Here is an 11,845-nt window from a genome sequence, read left to right as displayed (position 1 = left end):
GGCAGCAGTGTCACCTGGGATCCCTAGGGCGTCTCACCTGAGGTCTGCAGGTGGGCAGGGGTGAGAATGATCATCTTCTTGCTGCTCTGAGCTGGGCAGTGCACACAAGGGGCCCTCACTGCCTGTCCCTCTGCCTTTTCTTTCTGTCTTTCCCATATCCCGAGATGCTGTGACCAATTTAAACCCCGCACTGAGAAATCTCTAAATTCAGCAATATTCTGCATTGCAAACCACCAGGTACAACATCATGCCCACTGGTTGCAGCTCTGAATCATTAACACACACACACAGACACACACATGATGCAAAAAGGTCTTTTTTAATCCTTCTGCCCCTACAGAAGAATGGCAAAGCTCCAGAGCCCATGGGAACTCCCTGCCCTTCCGGTGTTGCAGGTAAAGCACACAGAAATATTGTAGCCCTGCAATAGCTCCTTACATTTCTGACCAGTACAAAAAGTACAATATACTGCTTCTAGCTGATTTATTTCTGTATACAATGAAGAAAAAGCAGCGTGAAGTCTTAATTTGCCTTCTCACTCAAAATATCTGAACTTTAACAAAATATTTGTGGTTTTTTACCCACTAAGTATTGCACTTGCTGTGAGCATTTCTATACCAGTCTTCTACGAGATCTGTTGGCATCTGTGTATCTCTGTGCCAGGTAGGAGGACCTGGCATGCTCATGATCTTGTTGAGTGGTTCTTCTTGGTCTCCTCTTCCTTGAAAACTTTGATTTCAGCCAGTTGAAAAAGCCACCTTTTGCTTTTAACTCAAATTCTACCGGGAAATGGTCGCTCACTCCCAGCGCCTGCAAGACAACAGCACAGAGGGTTGGGAGCCACCCGTGTTCTGTGCAAGCCCTGCCTGGGTGTGCAGTGCCTGCATGTGGGGAGGTGGCATTTAGCACTGGATTGCAGTTTGGGAGTGATGGTCACAGTGAGCTGGTTTTACAGCCAGGTCTGTGTTCAGCACTGCTGGCTCTGTGCCCCTGTGCCAGCCCTTCCTTGCTGCTGCAGAGCCTGTGCTGTGCCTACCTGCTCCTCGGTCATCTGAAATTCCTCCTGGAAATCAAAGATGTTCACAGAGTGTGGCACCACAGCCTGGATGAGCTTCTGTCCCCTGACCACAATCCTGCAAGGAGCAAGGGAATGGGGTGCTGGATGGGGTGCGTGACCCGTGGCAGCCACACTGCCCCGAGCTGGTGGCAGAGAGTGGCCCTGATGGAGTCACAGCTGTGTGTGGTTTGTCCTTAGCCATGGACTGCCCGCCCAGCCATGGCAGATCCTTTAGGTGCCTCCTTGGCACGTAAATATCTTGGTGTGCACTGGCCTCAGAAGCCAACATTAAAAGACTTCTGTCTAAACCCACCAACAATGCTGCAAATCTCAAAGCCCTGCTTTGGATACAAAAATCACAGGACAACGACTGAGGTATTAGTGAGGGCCTGCACAGACCCAGAAACTCATCCTTCAAGAGGACTCTGGGCTCTAATAGCAGATGTACTCTTGTCCCTGCCAAGGGAGCTGCGGTGGCAGCAGGATTGCCACATGTCCAGGGCAAGGTGAGGTGTCCCCTCTCCAAGCAGAGCCTCCCTGTGCATTTGTCAATCCAAATTACAAACATAAGAGCAAAAGCCATGGTGCAAAGCTGGTATGGAGAAGGCAGCAGCACCTCTTGCCAGCTGTCTGCAGGGCTCCCTGCAGATGAGAAGTGCTGCTGGCTGTCCTGTCATCATCTGTGCTGGCTGTCCTGTCATCATCTGTCCCCACCTGAGCCACAGCGATGGCTGGTTCTGTACAAATCCTGCCCAGCCCGCTCTGCAAAGGGCTTTGTGCTCCTGACTAGAAGCACTCGGATCTCATTTCCCCTGGACACTGTTTTGTCTTTGATGGCCTCATGTTCATTTGTTTCCTCTGTTGGTCACTGACACCTCTTGATACAATTTTTCTCTCAGTGAGTTATAACCAGTGGGTGGTTTGGCAGTGAGCCCTTTACCTGTCATATGGGCATCTGGTGGTGTTCTTCACTGTTGTGTCATTTTTGTCACCAATTAGCCAGAGGAATTCGGAGTAAGTCCTCAGACGGATGTTCTTCCACTGCTTTTTGGGAACATAGCTGCACCCAGCATTGAAGTCCCCCATGAAGATGAAGTTCTGGAAGGTAAAAGTGTTTCCAAATGTAATAATGAGGACAGTTTTTCAAAAGAAGACCACTGAGGATTTTTATGGTCCATGGATGCAGTGGGGCTTCTCCTTTCTGCTGGGCACATCAGGGCATGCTGGTAATAATTTTATTAGGTGATGAAATTTACTGTATAAAATGTGGAGAGCTCAATGAAAATACACCAAAGAGATATTTAAAACATGGGCCACATTGTCAATGAGTTTAAGGTTTTCAGCTCTGAATAGTGAATAATGTGGCCAGTGACTCAGTACCAAAGCCCAACTGGTGACACAGATGTGGCAACCAACCTCAATTTTCCAGCGTTGTTTGACATCTAAATGCACATCATAGAGCTCATCAATCTCCCGCACTGCTGTGTCTGGTGTGGTGTGCAGAGGGATAAAAGCAAACTCACTGACAGCTTCAAAACAAGGCAGAAGAACAAGAAAAATATAATGGTTAAACAGAGAATGAGTCACAAAGGAACAGAGACTGATTTGTAAGCGAGGGGTTTTTCTGAGGGAGAAACAGCTTCTGCTCTGACTGTAGGCCAGGGTGATCTCTGTGGTTGCACAGTGAGCCCCTCCAGGTGCCCAGCCAGGCCTGAGGAGCTGTGCCAGTGCAGGCAAACCCTGGCCTGGCACCCAGGCAGGAACTGCTCCCAGGCTATGCCAGCAGCATGGAATGCATCCACCAACCCACTGCCCATGGCAGCAGCAGAGGCTTTCCCAGCAGGGCACGTGCAGGGCTGTGGGATTTCCCAGAGGCAGCAGCCCTGGAGGGAAGATGCTGCTCTTGGGAGGAAAAGCAGTGTGGGGTCTGGATGCAGCCTCTGGAGCCTCCCCTCTGACGAGCAGCTGCTGTGCTGGCTCCCAGTGGAACAATAACTTCTTTCTGAAACACCTCACCGGTTTTGGGAGACTGAAACCAGATGATGAAGGGTTCTCTGGAGAAGACATCTTCATCCCCAGGCTGGGTGTCAGGGTACTGGTAGGTTTGTTTCACCAATACCTGATCTTGCCTGCAGCAGAATGAACAGGATAGGGGATGTCACACTCGTGGCTCACTGAGACGTGTCTAACACTGACTCCGTGCTCTGACCTGGGCCCTGGCCATAGTCTGGGATGGATACAGACACACAGGTGTCTGTGCTGGGATGATCCCCACATCCAGGCACAGCCCAGCCCACCTGCACAGCCTGCACCTCTCTGGCTCCCTCACAGCAAAGCCACCACCACATCCAGCCCAGAGAGCAGGGGCTGTGCCCCAGAGAGCAGGGGGAGGGGCTGGCTTGTTGGCAAAGGGGCTCACCCACCTGTAGATGAAGGCATACTGCTCCTTGTAGTTGTTCCTTCCCAGCCTCTTGCTGGCCACACACCTGTACTCTTCCTTTGGTCCCTTCAGCTGACTGGAGGGAAAGGGATGTTCCTGAGTTAATTTCTGCACTCACAAGGGGCTGAGAGTGAGATAGTTTTGCCTGTGCCCAGGGGTTTTGACATTGCCTGCCTGACCTCAGAAGCAGGTGGGTACAGACACTAAACCCTTCTCAGGAGCTGGACCCCTGCTCCATCATTTGCTCTTCGCTCCACCCTCTCCCTGCTCATGGCAGCCTCTGTCTCTCCTTCAGCTTGTTATCATGTCCAGCCAGCTGAACACTGCTATTTCCTCTGAATGTCTGGATTGTCCAGGCAAGCAATCCCTAATCTAAAGCAGTTCCGAGTGCTGCAGGAAGGTGGCTGTCCTGCTGCAGCCTGATGCCAGCCCGGTGAGGGCATTTCCCCTTATTCTTTTTCTCCTTCGGGAGCTTCTCTGTAGCAAATTGAATTTAACTTGGTTATACTGATTTAAAAATGTGTTCTACAGTGGTCTGGAGCTGCCTTTGCTCCTGTCCCTCAGTGAGACTGCCAGAGTTTGGTCCTTCTTGACGCTGAGACAGAGCCCACATCCTTAGATTTCGCCCCAGTGAAGTGGCTCTGGGCAGAGCACGGGCTCTTGCCGAGCAGCGTTCCCATCTGTCCATTTGCCCATGGCCACCCTACCTGGTGAGCTTCTCCACCAGGAGAGGACAAACGCGGTTCTTGCTGTCCTTTATTTCCATCAGCAACATGATGTCACAGCGGGAAACCATCTGCAAGGGGAAGGAGCAGGAGGAAGTTTGCACACGCCTGGGTTTGGAGGATTAGGAAGGGGTTAGGAAGAAGTGGTCACAGGCATGGGGGAAGTCCTTTGAGACAGAAGTGGCATGCAGCCTGGGATCGTGGGAGGGGAGCAGGGGCTGGAACGGAGCTTTTCCGCTTTCAGAGCTGCTGCACACCCCAGCAGGAACTGGAAGAGGGAACCCGGGAGCAGAAGAGTTTCAAATTTAGCGAAAAACTTCAGCACCTGACCCTGAAGAGGAAGCGTGGAGGGGAAGGGGCAGCAAAAGTCGCTCCCGTGAGCCAGATTCCAGCAGTGCCACCACCACTGCTGGGGTGCTGCCTCTGCCCAGGCCCACGCCTTCCCCACGGTCAGCATTCACCTGCCTCGGGTTGTTGCCCCTGGAGCCCAAAGAAACACCCTGCCTGAAAATGGGGTCCTGACACCAGGGCACTGCACACCTCAGAGGGACCGAAGGCTCAGCTCCCATAGCTGCTGTTGGGATTTCCCGTGGGAAAGTCCAGCTCACCCAAAGCCCAACATTCTCAGAGGCTTCCCTCTGCCCCTGGTTTCATTTTTCTTTAAACCTTGCAGGGGATTTTTGCAAAGAAAAAAAAACCCTCTTTGTGCCCTGAAACTTATCCACAATAATCTGACCTCAGAATTTAGTACATATATTTATATATATAAATATATATATAGTATGTATTGCCCACAGTGATGTCAGTACAGGAAGAACGGTCTGGGAATGCAAAGCCAAGCAAACCACTCTTCTCTGCCAGTTTGCAATAAAGGGAATACAACCCAATGATATGGTGCCATTCCTCATTGATGCCATTCTGCACACACAGCCACCTCACTAATGCCACTTTGTCCTCCCTCACTGTGGCATCTGGGAGGGCAAAGCCACAAGTCTTTTTAAAACCAGGTTTATCTTCAGCTTTTGCAGAGGCAGCCTGATGGTGAGAGTTTGCTTACAGAAATTGGTTTTTCAAATTTCTACCAGACTCTAATTTGACAGATACTATTTGCTGTCCTAAAAATAGGTTTAATTAGACCAGAATATTTGAGAATAATTAGCACATAAAGAAGGTAAATAATGTATCACAAAACAAAGTATTGTGGATTCAAAGTGAAAATTATTTTTACTGTACATTGAGGTTTTCCTCCTTTTGTAACTCCATTTCCAAAGGAAAAAGCAAATATTTTTTCTGTTATAGTCCCATGAAAGCTAAAATAACAACATACATTTTGTTCAACCAGAGGCTCATTTTTACTTTGAGTACAATATTTTTAAAATAATTAACTCCTTTTTTTGCTTGATATTTAACTGTGAAAGAAAACAAAGTGCAAGATTGTGCATCTAAAAAACCCTAGAAAGCTCAGTGTCTGTCTCACCCAGGCAAGCAAACGTACCTTTACCACAGCATCGATGACTTCAGGTCTGGCTATTTTAGTTTCTCCAAACGACCTCACATTGAAGGAGCAGATTTTTAGGCTCAGAGATGGGTTGAAATGGAAGAGTGACAGTAAGAAGAAGAGCAGCATCTTCATGGACCTGGGCAAAATGAGTTGTGCGAGCGTGCCTATAAAGAAGTGTGTGTGTGTGTGTGTGTGTGTGTGTGTGTGTGTGTGTGTGTGTTTCTGCATCCGTCCCTCTATGGCTGGGCGGTCAAACTGAGCAGTCAGCTGTGTCAGTCATGAGCAGGAATCACCATTTCCTCCTTTCCCTCACTTTCATCTCCCAGCAAAAGCAGTATGGAAACTTTGAACTTCTGCCTGAAGGGAAAACAGGCTCTTCTGAGCCAACCTCAGAATCCTGGCAGAGCAACAACTCCAGCAGAGCCCACTATCCCTCCCCACAGGGAGACACCAGCTGTGGGATGCTTGCCCTGAGTGGGCACCAGCTGGGACCACTCTGGGCCGTGCTAGACCAGGACCAGGCTCCATTCCAGGACAGCGGTCAAGACCAGGAGATGGATGAGGTGGATGGTGAAAGGGTCTGGGAAGCAGCAGGGGGGAAGATGGGGTTTCTGGAGGGCACCAGAAACCCATTGGAAGGGACTGCCAGGCAGCCATGGTAAGATAGATGATGCCCCAGCACTGCCCCTCAAACTCCTGGCCAAGTGTCCCCAGCACAGGAGTCTTGGTTTGAGCATGTGGGTCTGGCTGGTGCTGCGTGGTGGAAGGGGACACGTGAGTTTGGCTAAAACAACACCTGAGTGAGGATGCTGCAGGTGGGATGGCTTGGTCCCCTGAGGTGGCTTTTGCAGGGAAATCACCCCCTACCCTCTTAATCCTCCACCACGTGTCAGCCCTCAGCCAGAGACACATTTGTTGGCCCTCAATCAAGTTATAAAGACAGGAGGTGTATCAAAGGTTCAAGCTGAGTGACATCTTTAAGTGTCTTGAACTTTTCTCCCTGTGCTTACTGGGTGCTTTCATATCCTCCTTCCTTTCTCTAGGAACACCCAGCCTGCCTGCACCCTGCTGCCTCCAGATCCAGAGGCACCGGGATGTGGCTGCCAACACTGAACCTACTGAACAGGCTCAGATGGAGACAGCACAAAGCACAGCACGTGGAAGGGCTCCCAAAGACATGGCACAGCTGAAAGCAGTGGGATAGGCTTGCTGAGGAGGCAAGATCTCCAGAGAATGTGCTGCAGGTGTTGGAATAAGCATCACAAATCCCTTTTGGCATTGTTGGAGCTTGGAACACTGGCTGCCAGCAAGGGATGTGTCACCACATTACTCCAGTGTTTGCCAACCAACAGAGCTACTTGGGGAGTGGGCAGGCCATCCTCCAAAATAACAGGGATTACATCCTTCCTCTACTCTGGGTCTCCAGTGAGCTGTCCCCAGGCAGGACAGGCTCTGTAAGAAACTAATAAAGAGAGAGGGGAGGGAAAGTGACAGTCTTGGAGGGGTGTAAATCTCCAGCTTAACCTTGCTAAAAGCTCAGCCTGAGCCAAGCACTTGCGACAGCAGCTGCAGCTTCAGGGTCAGAGTCATCAAAACCCAGAGCTCTCCCCAAAATCAGGCTTGTTTTGGCTACCCTGGCATCAAAGAGCAAGTGTTTTTTTGTGGTGCCCATGAAGGCTTTGACCCTGAACCATGGCTCTCAGCACTGTGTTTATCTTCAGGGCTCCTGGCATATCAGTTACCCCTTTCTCCTCCACCCCAAGCATTATCAGGGGGACAAACAGCAGCCAGTCGACCTGTGGGGGGTGACACAGGGAGCTCATGTTCCTTCCTGCAGCACTTTACTCCCTGTTTACTGCACTATCTGTGCATGTCCTCTTTGCTCCTTATCAGATATAAAACATGCTTGATGTGGGTGCATGAACACCGACAGTTCAGGGCTGCCCTGCTCTTGCACAAGAAGCTGCTGGTGAAACCCACACAGTCTGGGATTCTTGTCCCCACTTGGAACGATGGCAGGTGAGAGACACCCTCTCCAGCTGAGCAGCACCTGTGGAACATTCACTAATGGAGCCCCTCCTCAGCCTCTCCCTGATGCCAGGGCACTGGAGGCAGCTAAGGAGGCTGAGGGTAGGGCAGAAGCCAATTGCAGTGAGCAGCTGCTGCCAGGGCCCTTTGGTGAAGCCTGGCCTGGGTGTGTGGGGGCTGTGGCTGGTGTGTCACTCCCCCTGGGCAGCAGCTCAGCCCTCCACCTTCTTCCCGCTGCCCAGAAGGTGCTGTGGGATGGCTGGGGTGAGATGTGTCCCTGTATCACAAGCTTGCTTAGAGTCCCCACGGGACAGCAGCGTGGGAGGGTCCTGCAGCCATGTGGGAGTTTCTGCTCTCCCCTCAGGCACAGCTGCTTCCTTTTGGTTGCAGCCCTGGCTGCCTGTAGGGAACGCACAGAATTGTTGTTGTTGGCAGAGATGGGCTGAGAGGATCTCTGAGGTTTCCTGTGCCTCCCTGCAGGGCTGGAGGGAGACGCTGCAGGGTCAGCCACATCCCTTTCTGCCCTGGCAGAGGAAGCCTGCTCTGGGCTGGAAGGGCAGCAGTGACTCACTGGTGGGGAGCACCCACGGGGTGCTTGGGGCTTGGCTGAAGCTTCATTCCTTCTCTGTAGGAAAGATGTGGTGTCTGTGTGCTGCTCAGGGGGTTGGCACTGCTGGGGACACCAGTGCTGCTGTGGCCTTTCAGTGAAGGCTGCAAAGACTGGCCTGGCCTGCCTGAGCCCCAGTCTGTCGGGGTGTCCCTGCTGCCCCATTTGACATCCCCATTAGCCTGCTCCCCCAAAGAGGAGATTGGCTCCAGGGAACCAGGGGCAGCATGGGCAGAGGTGATGTTGGGTGTGAGTGGCCGTGTGGGGACCAACACCCCCAGGCCGGTGCTCCTCAGGAGCCACCACTGCTCTGTTTTCTGGACAAGAGGCCTCCACTTCCATGTAGCAGGCTTTAAAGTGTTGCACATCCCTTAATTTTTACAATTTTTACACAAATTGCTTCTCTGACAACATCTGCTATGATGGGGGGAGGTCCAGAAAGGGCCAGCCCCAAAGGTGCCACCGCCATAAAAGTGGGTTCCTTTGGGCAAATGAAATGACCTTTGAGCTCTTGGTGACCTCATCAAACTATCAGGCAGAGTATTTTATCACAGTCTCCTGGATTTTCAAGTTAATAAGTAGCAAAGCACTTGAGCCATTTTGGATTGCTAAAGTTCATAGCTGTGCTGCAGGCCATATATGGTCATTTGGGAAGAGGTTTCAGTGCCAATATAATGGCAATATTGTCCTGCTGTGACCCTCGGGCGTTTCAGTGCAATGCAGGGCAAAAGTATTTGTTGTGCAAAATACGTGGAATGTTTTGAATAAAATCTTTGACACCAAATTTTTATTTATAGTTATTTTATAAATAAAATAATAAATAAAATAATAAATAATAAATATTTTTATTTATAATTATGTGTTCTATTTAATTACTGTCAAGGCACAATTCCTTTGCTGGTCCAGGATTCTGATAGGGTTTTCTTTTTCAACTTAATATGTCAGTATTGTTCATTTAGTGGTTTGAAGCATGACAGCCTGCCACTACAAGGCAGTCCAAGGAAAAATGCCTCGTGATGCTTCCAGTTTCTTGAAGGACACTCCTTAGCTGTGTTGGAGGAGGTAATCTGAAATACAGGCTTTCATGCATGACAACAAGATGAGACTTTGAAGTTAATCCTCTATAAAGACATTGCAGCCACCAAATAAGGTTTTGTGCCAATACATACACCCATATTGTTAGCAATTAAAGATATAATTAAAATGCGCATAATATATGCATTAACTTTGAGTAGGGTTAATAAAGCATTTTTAAAGCTGTCATTAGGCAAGCAGGTGTTGCTTTATAATATTTTAAATGGCAGGAGCATTGTTCCTGTGTTTGTCCCAGGCTGTGCAATGAAGCCCCTGAAGAGTGAAAGGGTGGCTGATCAAGGTGGTGCACAGAGAGTTTTTTACCCCTGTGCTCACCCAGAGCTGCAGTTTGCAACCGAGGTGAGCTGAGACCTTATCCCTGTCCTGAGGGATGAAATTCTGTGGCTCTGTTATTAAAGTGGCACTGCTTAGGGCATGGCAAGGCTTTCCTCGACCGCAGCTCCCATGGCGAGCTCTGGGGCACCCGCGTGCCCGGCATTCTCCATGCCCACAGTGCCCTGGGCATTGCTCATGGATCGTGCCACAGGGCCACCACTGTGCCAGTGGAAACAGACGGGGACAAGTCACCGTGGGAAGATGATTCAGCCCACCAAGGCAGCGTGCAGACACTTGTCGTGATTGCAAACAGCCTCACCACGTGCCCTGGGGATTCCTCACCCAGCAGTGCAAAATAACAAGGAAACCTTTCACCTAGTGGAGCAATGCTGCTTCTTGGCTTGCTGAGGAAGAAGTCTGAGCTCTCTACAGCCATCCTGGACTGAATCCAGCCACAGCTCCCACCTTCCGATGGAAAACAAGACCGTTTACATAGAAGTCTTGTGTCCTGGTTTCTGGGACCATGCAACAGATATTTCCGATTATTTTTAATGGGTTTTTATTATGCGGTTGCTCTGTTTCAGAGATACATTTCATTTCTCACTGGATCATAAGTCATTGTTGTGGTCATTGTCTGTCCTGCTCACAGGATCAAAGCCGTGCCCGTGGGAAGCCCAGCTCCTGACACTGGCATTAGGAATGGGTAATTTTCAGCTAAGGGCCAGCACAGCTGGTGCTGGGCTCCAAAATGCCTCAGAGGGTGACCAAGGGTGACTCAGCCCTTGCCAGCTGCCACAGCTGTGTGAAGAGTTGTCCGTGGCTGTCATGGGGCAGGTCAGTGCAGGCACTGGCTTTTAATTTGGGCTTGCCACATTGCAGCCATCTCAAACTTGGCCTTGCAGGGTCCTAAGGAGGTACCCACAGAACTGCTGGGGTTTCTTCTGGAGCCTGAGGCTCATCTGCTCTCTGGGGGCACAGGGAGCCCAGCCGTTCCCTGCACTCTCTCCTGTTCTCCCTGTGCCATCTCAAGTGCCCAAGATGTCCTTTGCTGTGCTGGGACAGAGGAGCAGCCTCAGCCCCTGCCTGGCAAAGTGATCAGGGCACTGCAGACTGCCTCCCTCAGCAGGGCTGGGACCTGTTGAAGCTGTGGCCTTGTCCTGGCACCTGCTGGATCAGAGGAGCCCATCACCACCAAAGGAGACTCAACTCTTCCCTGTGGCTGCACACTGAGCTTGCAGGACTGGGTTCCCTGCTTAGCCCATGCCATGTTTCGACACAAACCCACCACAGGCCTCTGCTTCAGCTTCTCTATTTTAAGCACCATCCTTTGCTACGACTGTGTGCAGGGGCATTCCCCAGCAGGTGGCCTGGAATAACCATCGGGTGTGTAATCCATGCTCTGGTCTGAGTCAGCATTGCCCTGCAGGTGTCCCGAGGGAGCCTGGGCCCTGCATGAGAAAGCTGAACAAACAACTCTGACTGCAAACTGTGTTTGAAGGCTTGTGAAATACCTCTCATGTCCACCTAGGTCACCTTAGCAGAAACTCAGCTTTGTTTAGCCCAGCTTGACTGAGAAAGAAAACCCAAAACAGGCTGAGCCTCGACTTCACCAGGCCACCTAAACACCTTGATTTTTGGTCATAAATCTCTTCTGAAGTTCATGTTAAAAGCTTATGGTTATTGTAGTAAACTCTGACCTGGAAAGCCCTTTACACCAATTATCTCACCCTCCCCAACCTGCCAAATCAAAGGGACATCCTTTATCAGAGCACAGGTGGGGTGAGGATTTGACCCAGTTTGCACTTACTCAGGAGCTGATCTCATTTCCAGTTTAATTCAGTTTTCTCATAATTTTTTGGCATAATTTAAAGGTACACACCAGCGTTATATGTGACCCAGGGGGAAGGAAAGTAATTTTGCTTATAGCAAAAGGATTCAATTGGCAGTTTTGGGAAAAATCAGAGCAGATTTTAAAGTGCAAATTGAAGTACAGCTCCTGATAGCAGTGTCGTCTGTTGGGAAGGTAAAAGATCTGTAACCTGACAGACTTACTTTACCACCTAAAATAGGATTTTTA

The 11,845-nt window shown here is 50.2% G+C and overlaps 1 protein-coding gene across 1 annotated transcript; it reads right to left on the bottom strand.

The window, feature by feature from the left end:
* Window positions 1-300: 300 nt before the first annotated feature.
* On the bottom strand, window positions 301-5,953 carry DNASE1L3 (deoxyribonuclease 1L3). The gene is made up of 8 exons (XM_002193754.7): window positions 5,718-5,953; window positions 4,205-4,293; window positions 3,481-3,573; window positions 3,074-3,186; window positions 2,474-2,586; window positions 1,998-2,155; window positions 1,037-1,133; window positions 301-810 (listed from the first exon to the last, which is right to left on the bottom strand). The coding sequence occupies exons 1-8, from the start codon at window positions 5,949-5,951 to the stop codon at window positions 613-615; spliced, it is 1,095 nt and encodes a 364-aa protein (XP_002193790.6). The 5' UTR covers window positions 5,952-5,953; the 3' UTR covers window positions 301-612.
* Window positions 5,954-11,845: the final 5,892 nt, after the last annotated feature.

Source organism: Taeniopygia guttata, chromosome 12, assembly GCF_048771995.1.
Source record: "Taeniopygia guttata chromosome 12, bTaeGut7.mat, whole genome shotgun sequence".
Lineage (NCBI taxonomy): Eukaryota > Metazoa > Chordata > Aves > Passeriformes > Estrildidae > Taeniopygia > Taeniopygia guttata.
This window is presented reverse-complemented; position numbering and strand designations above follow the sequence as displayed.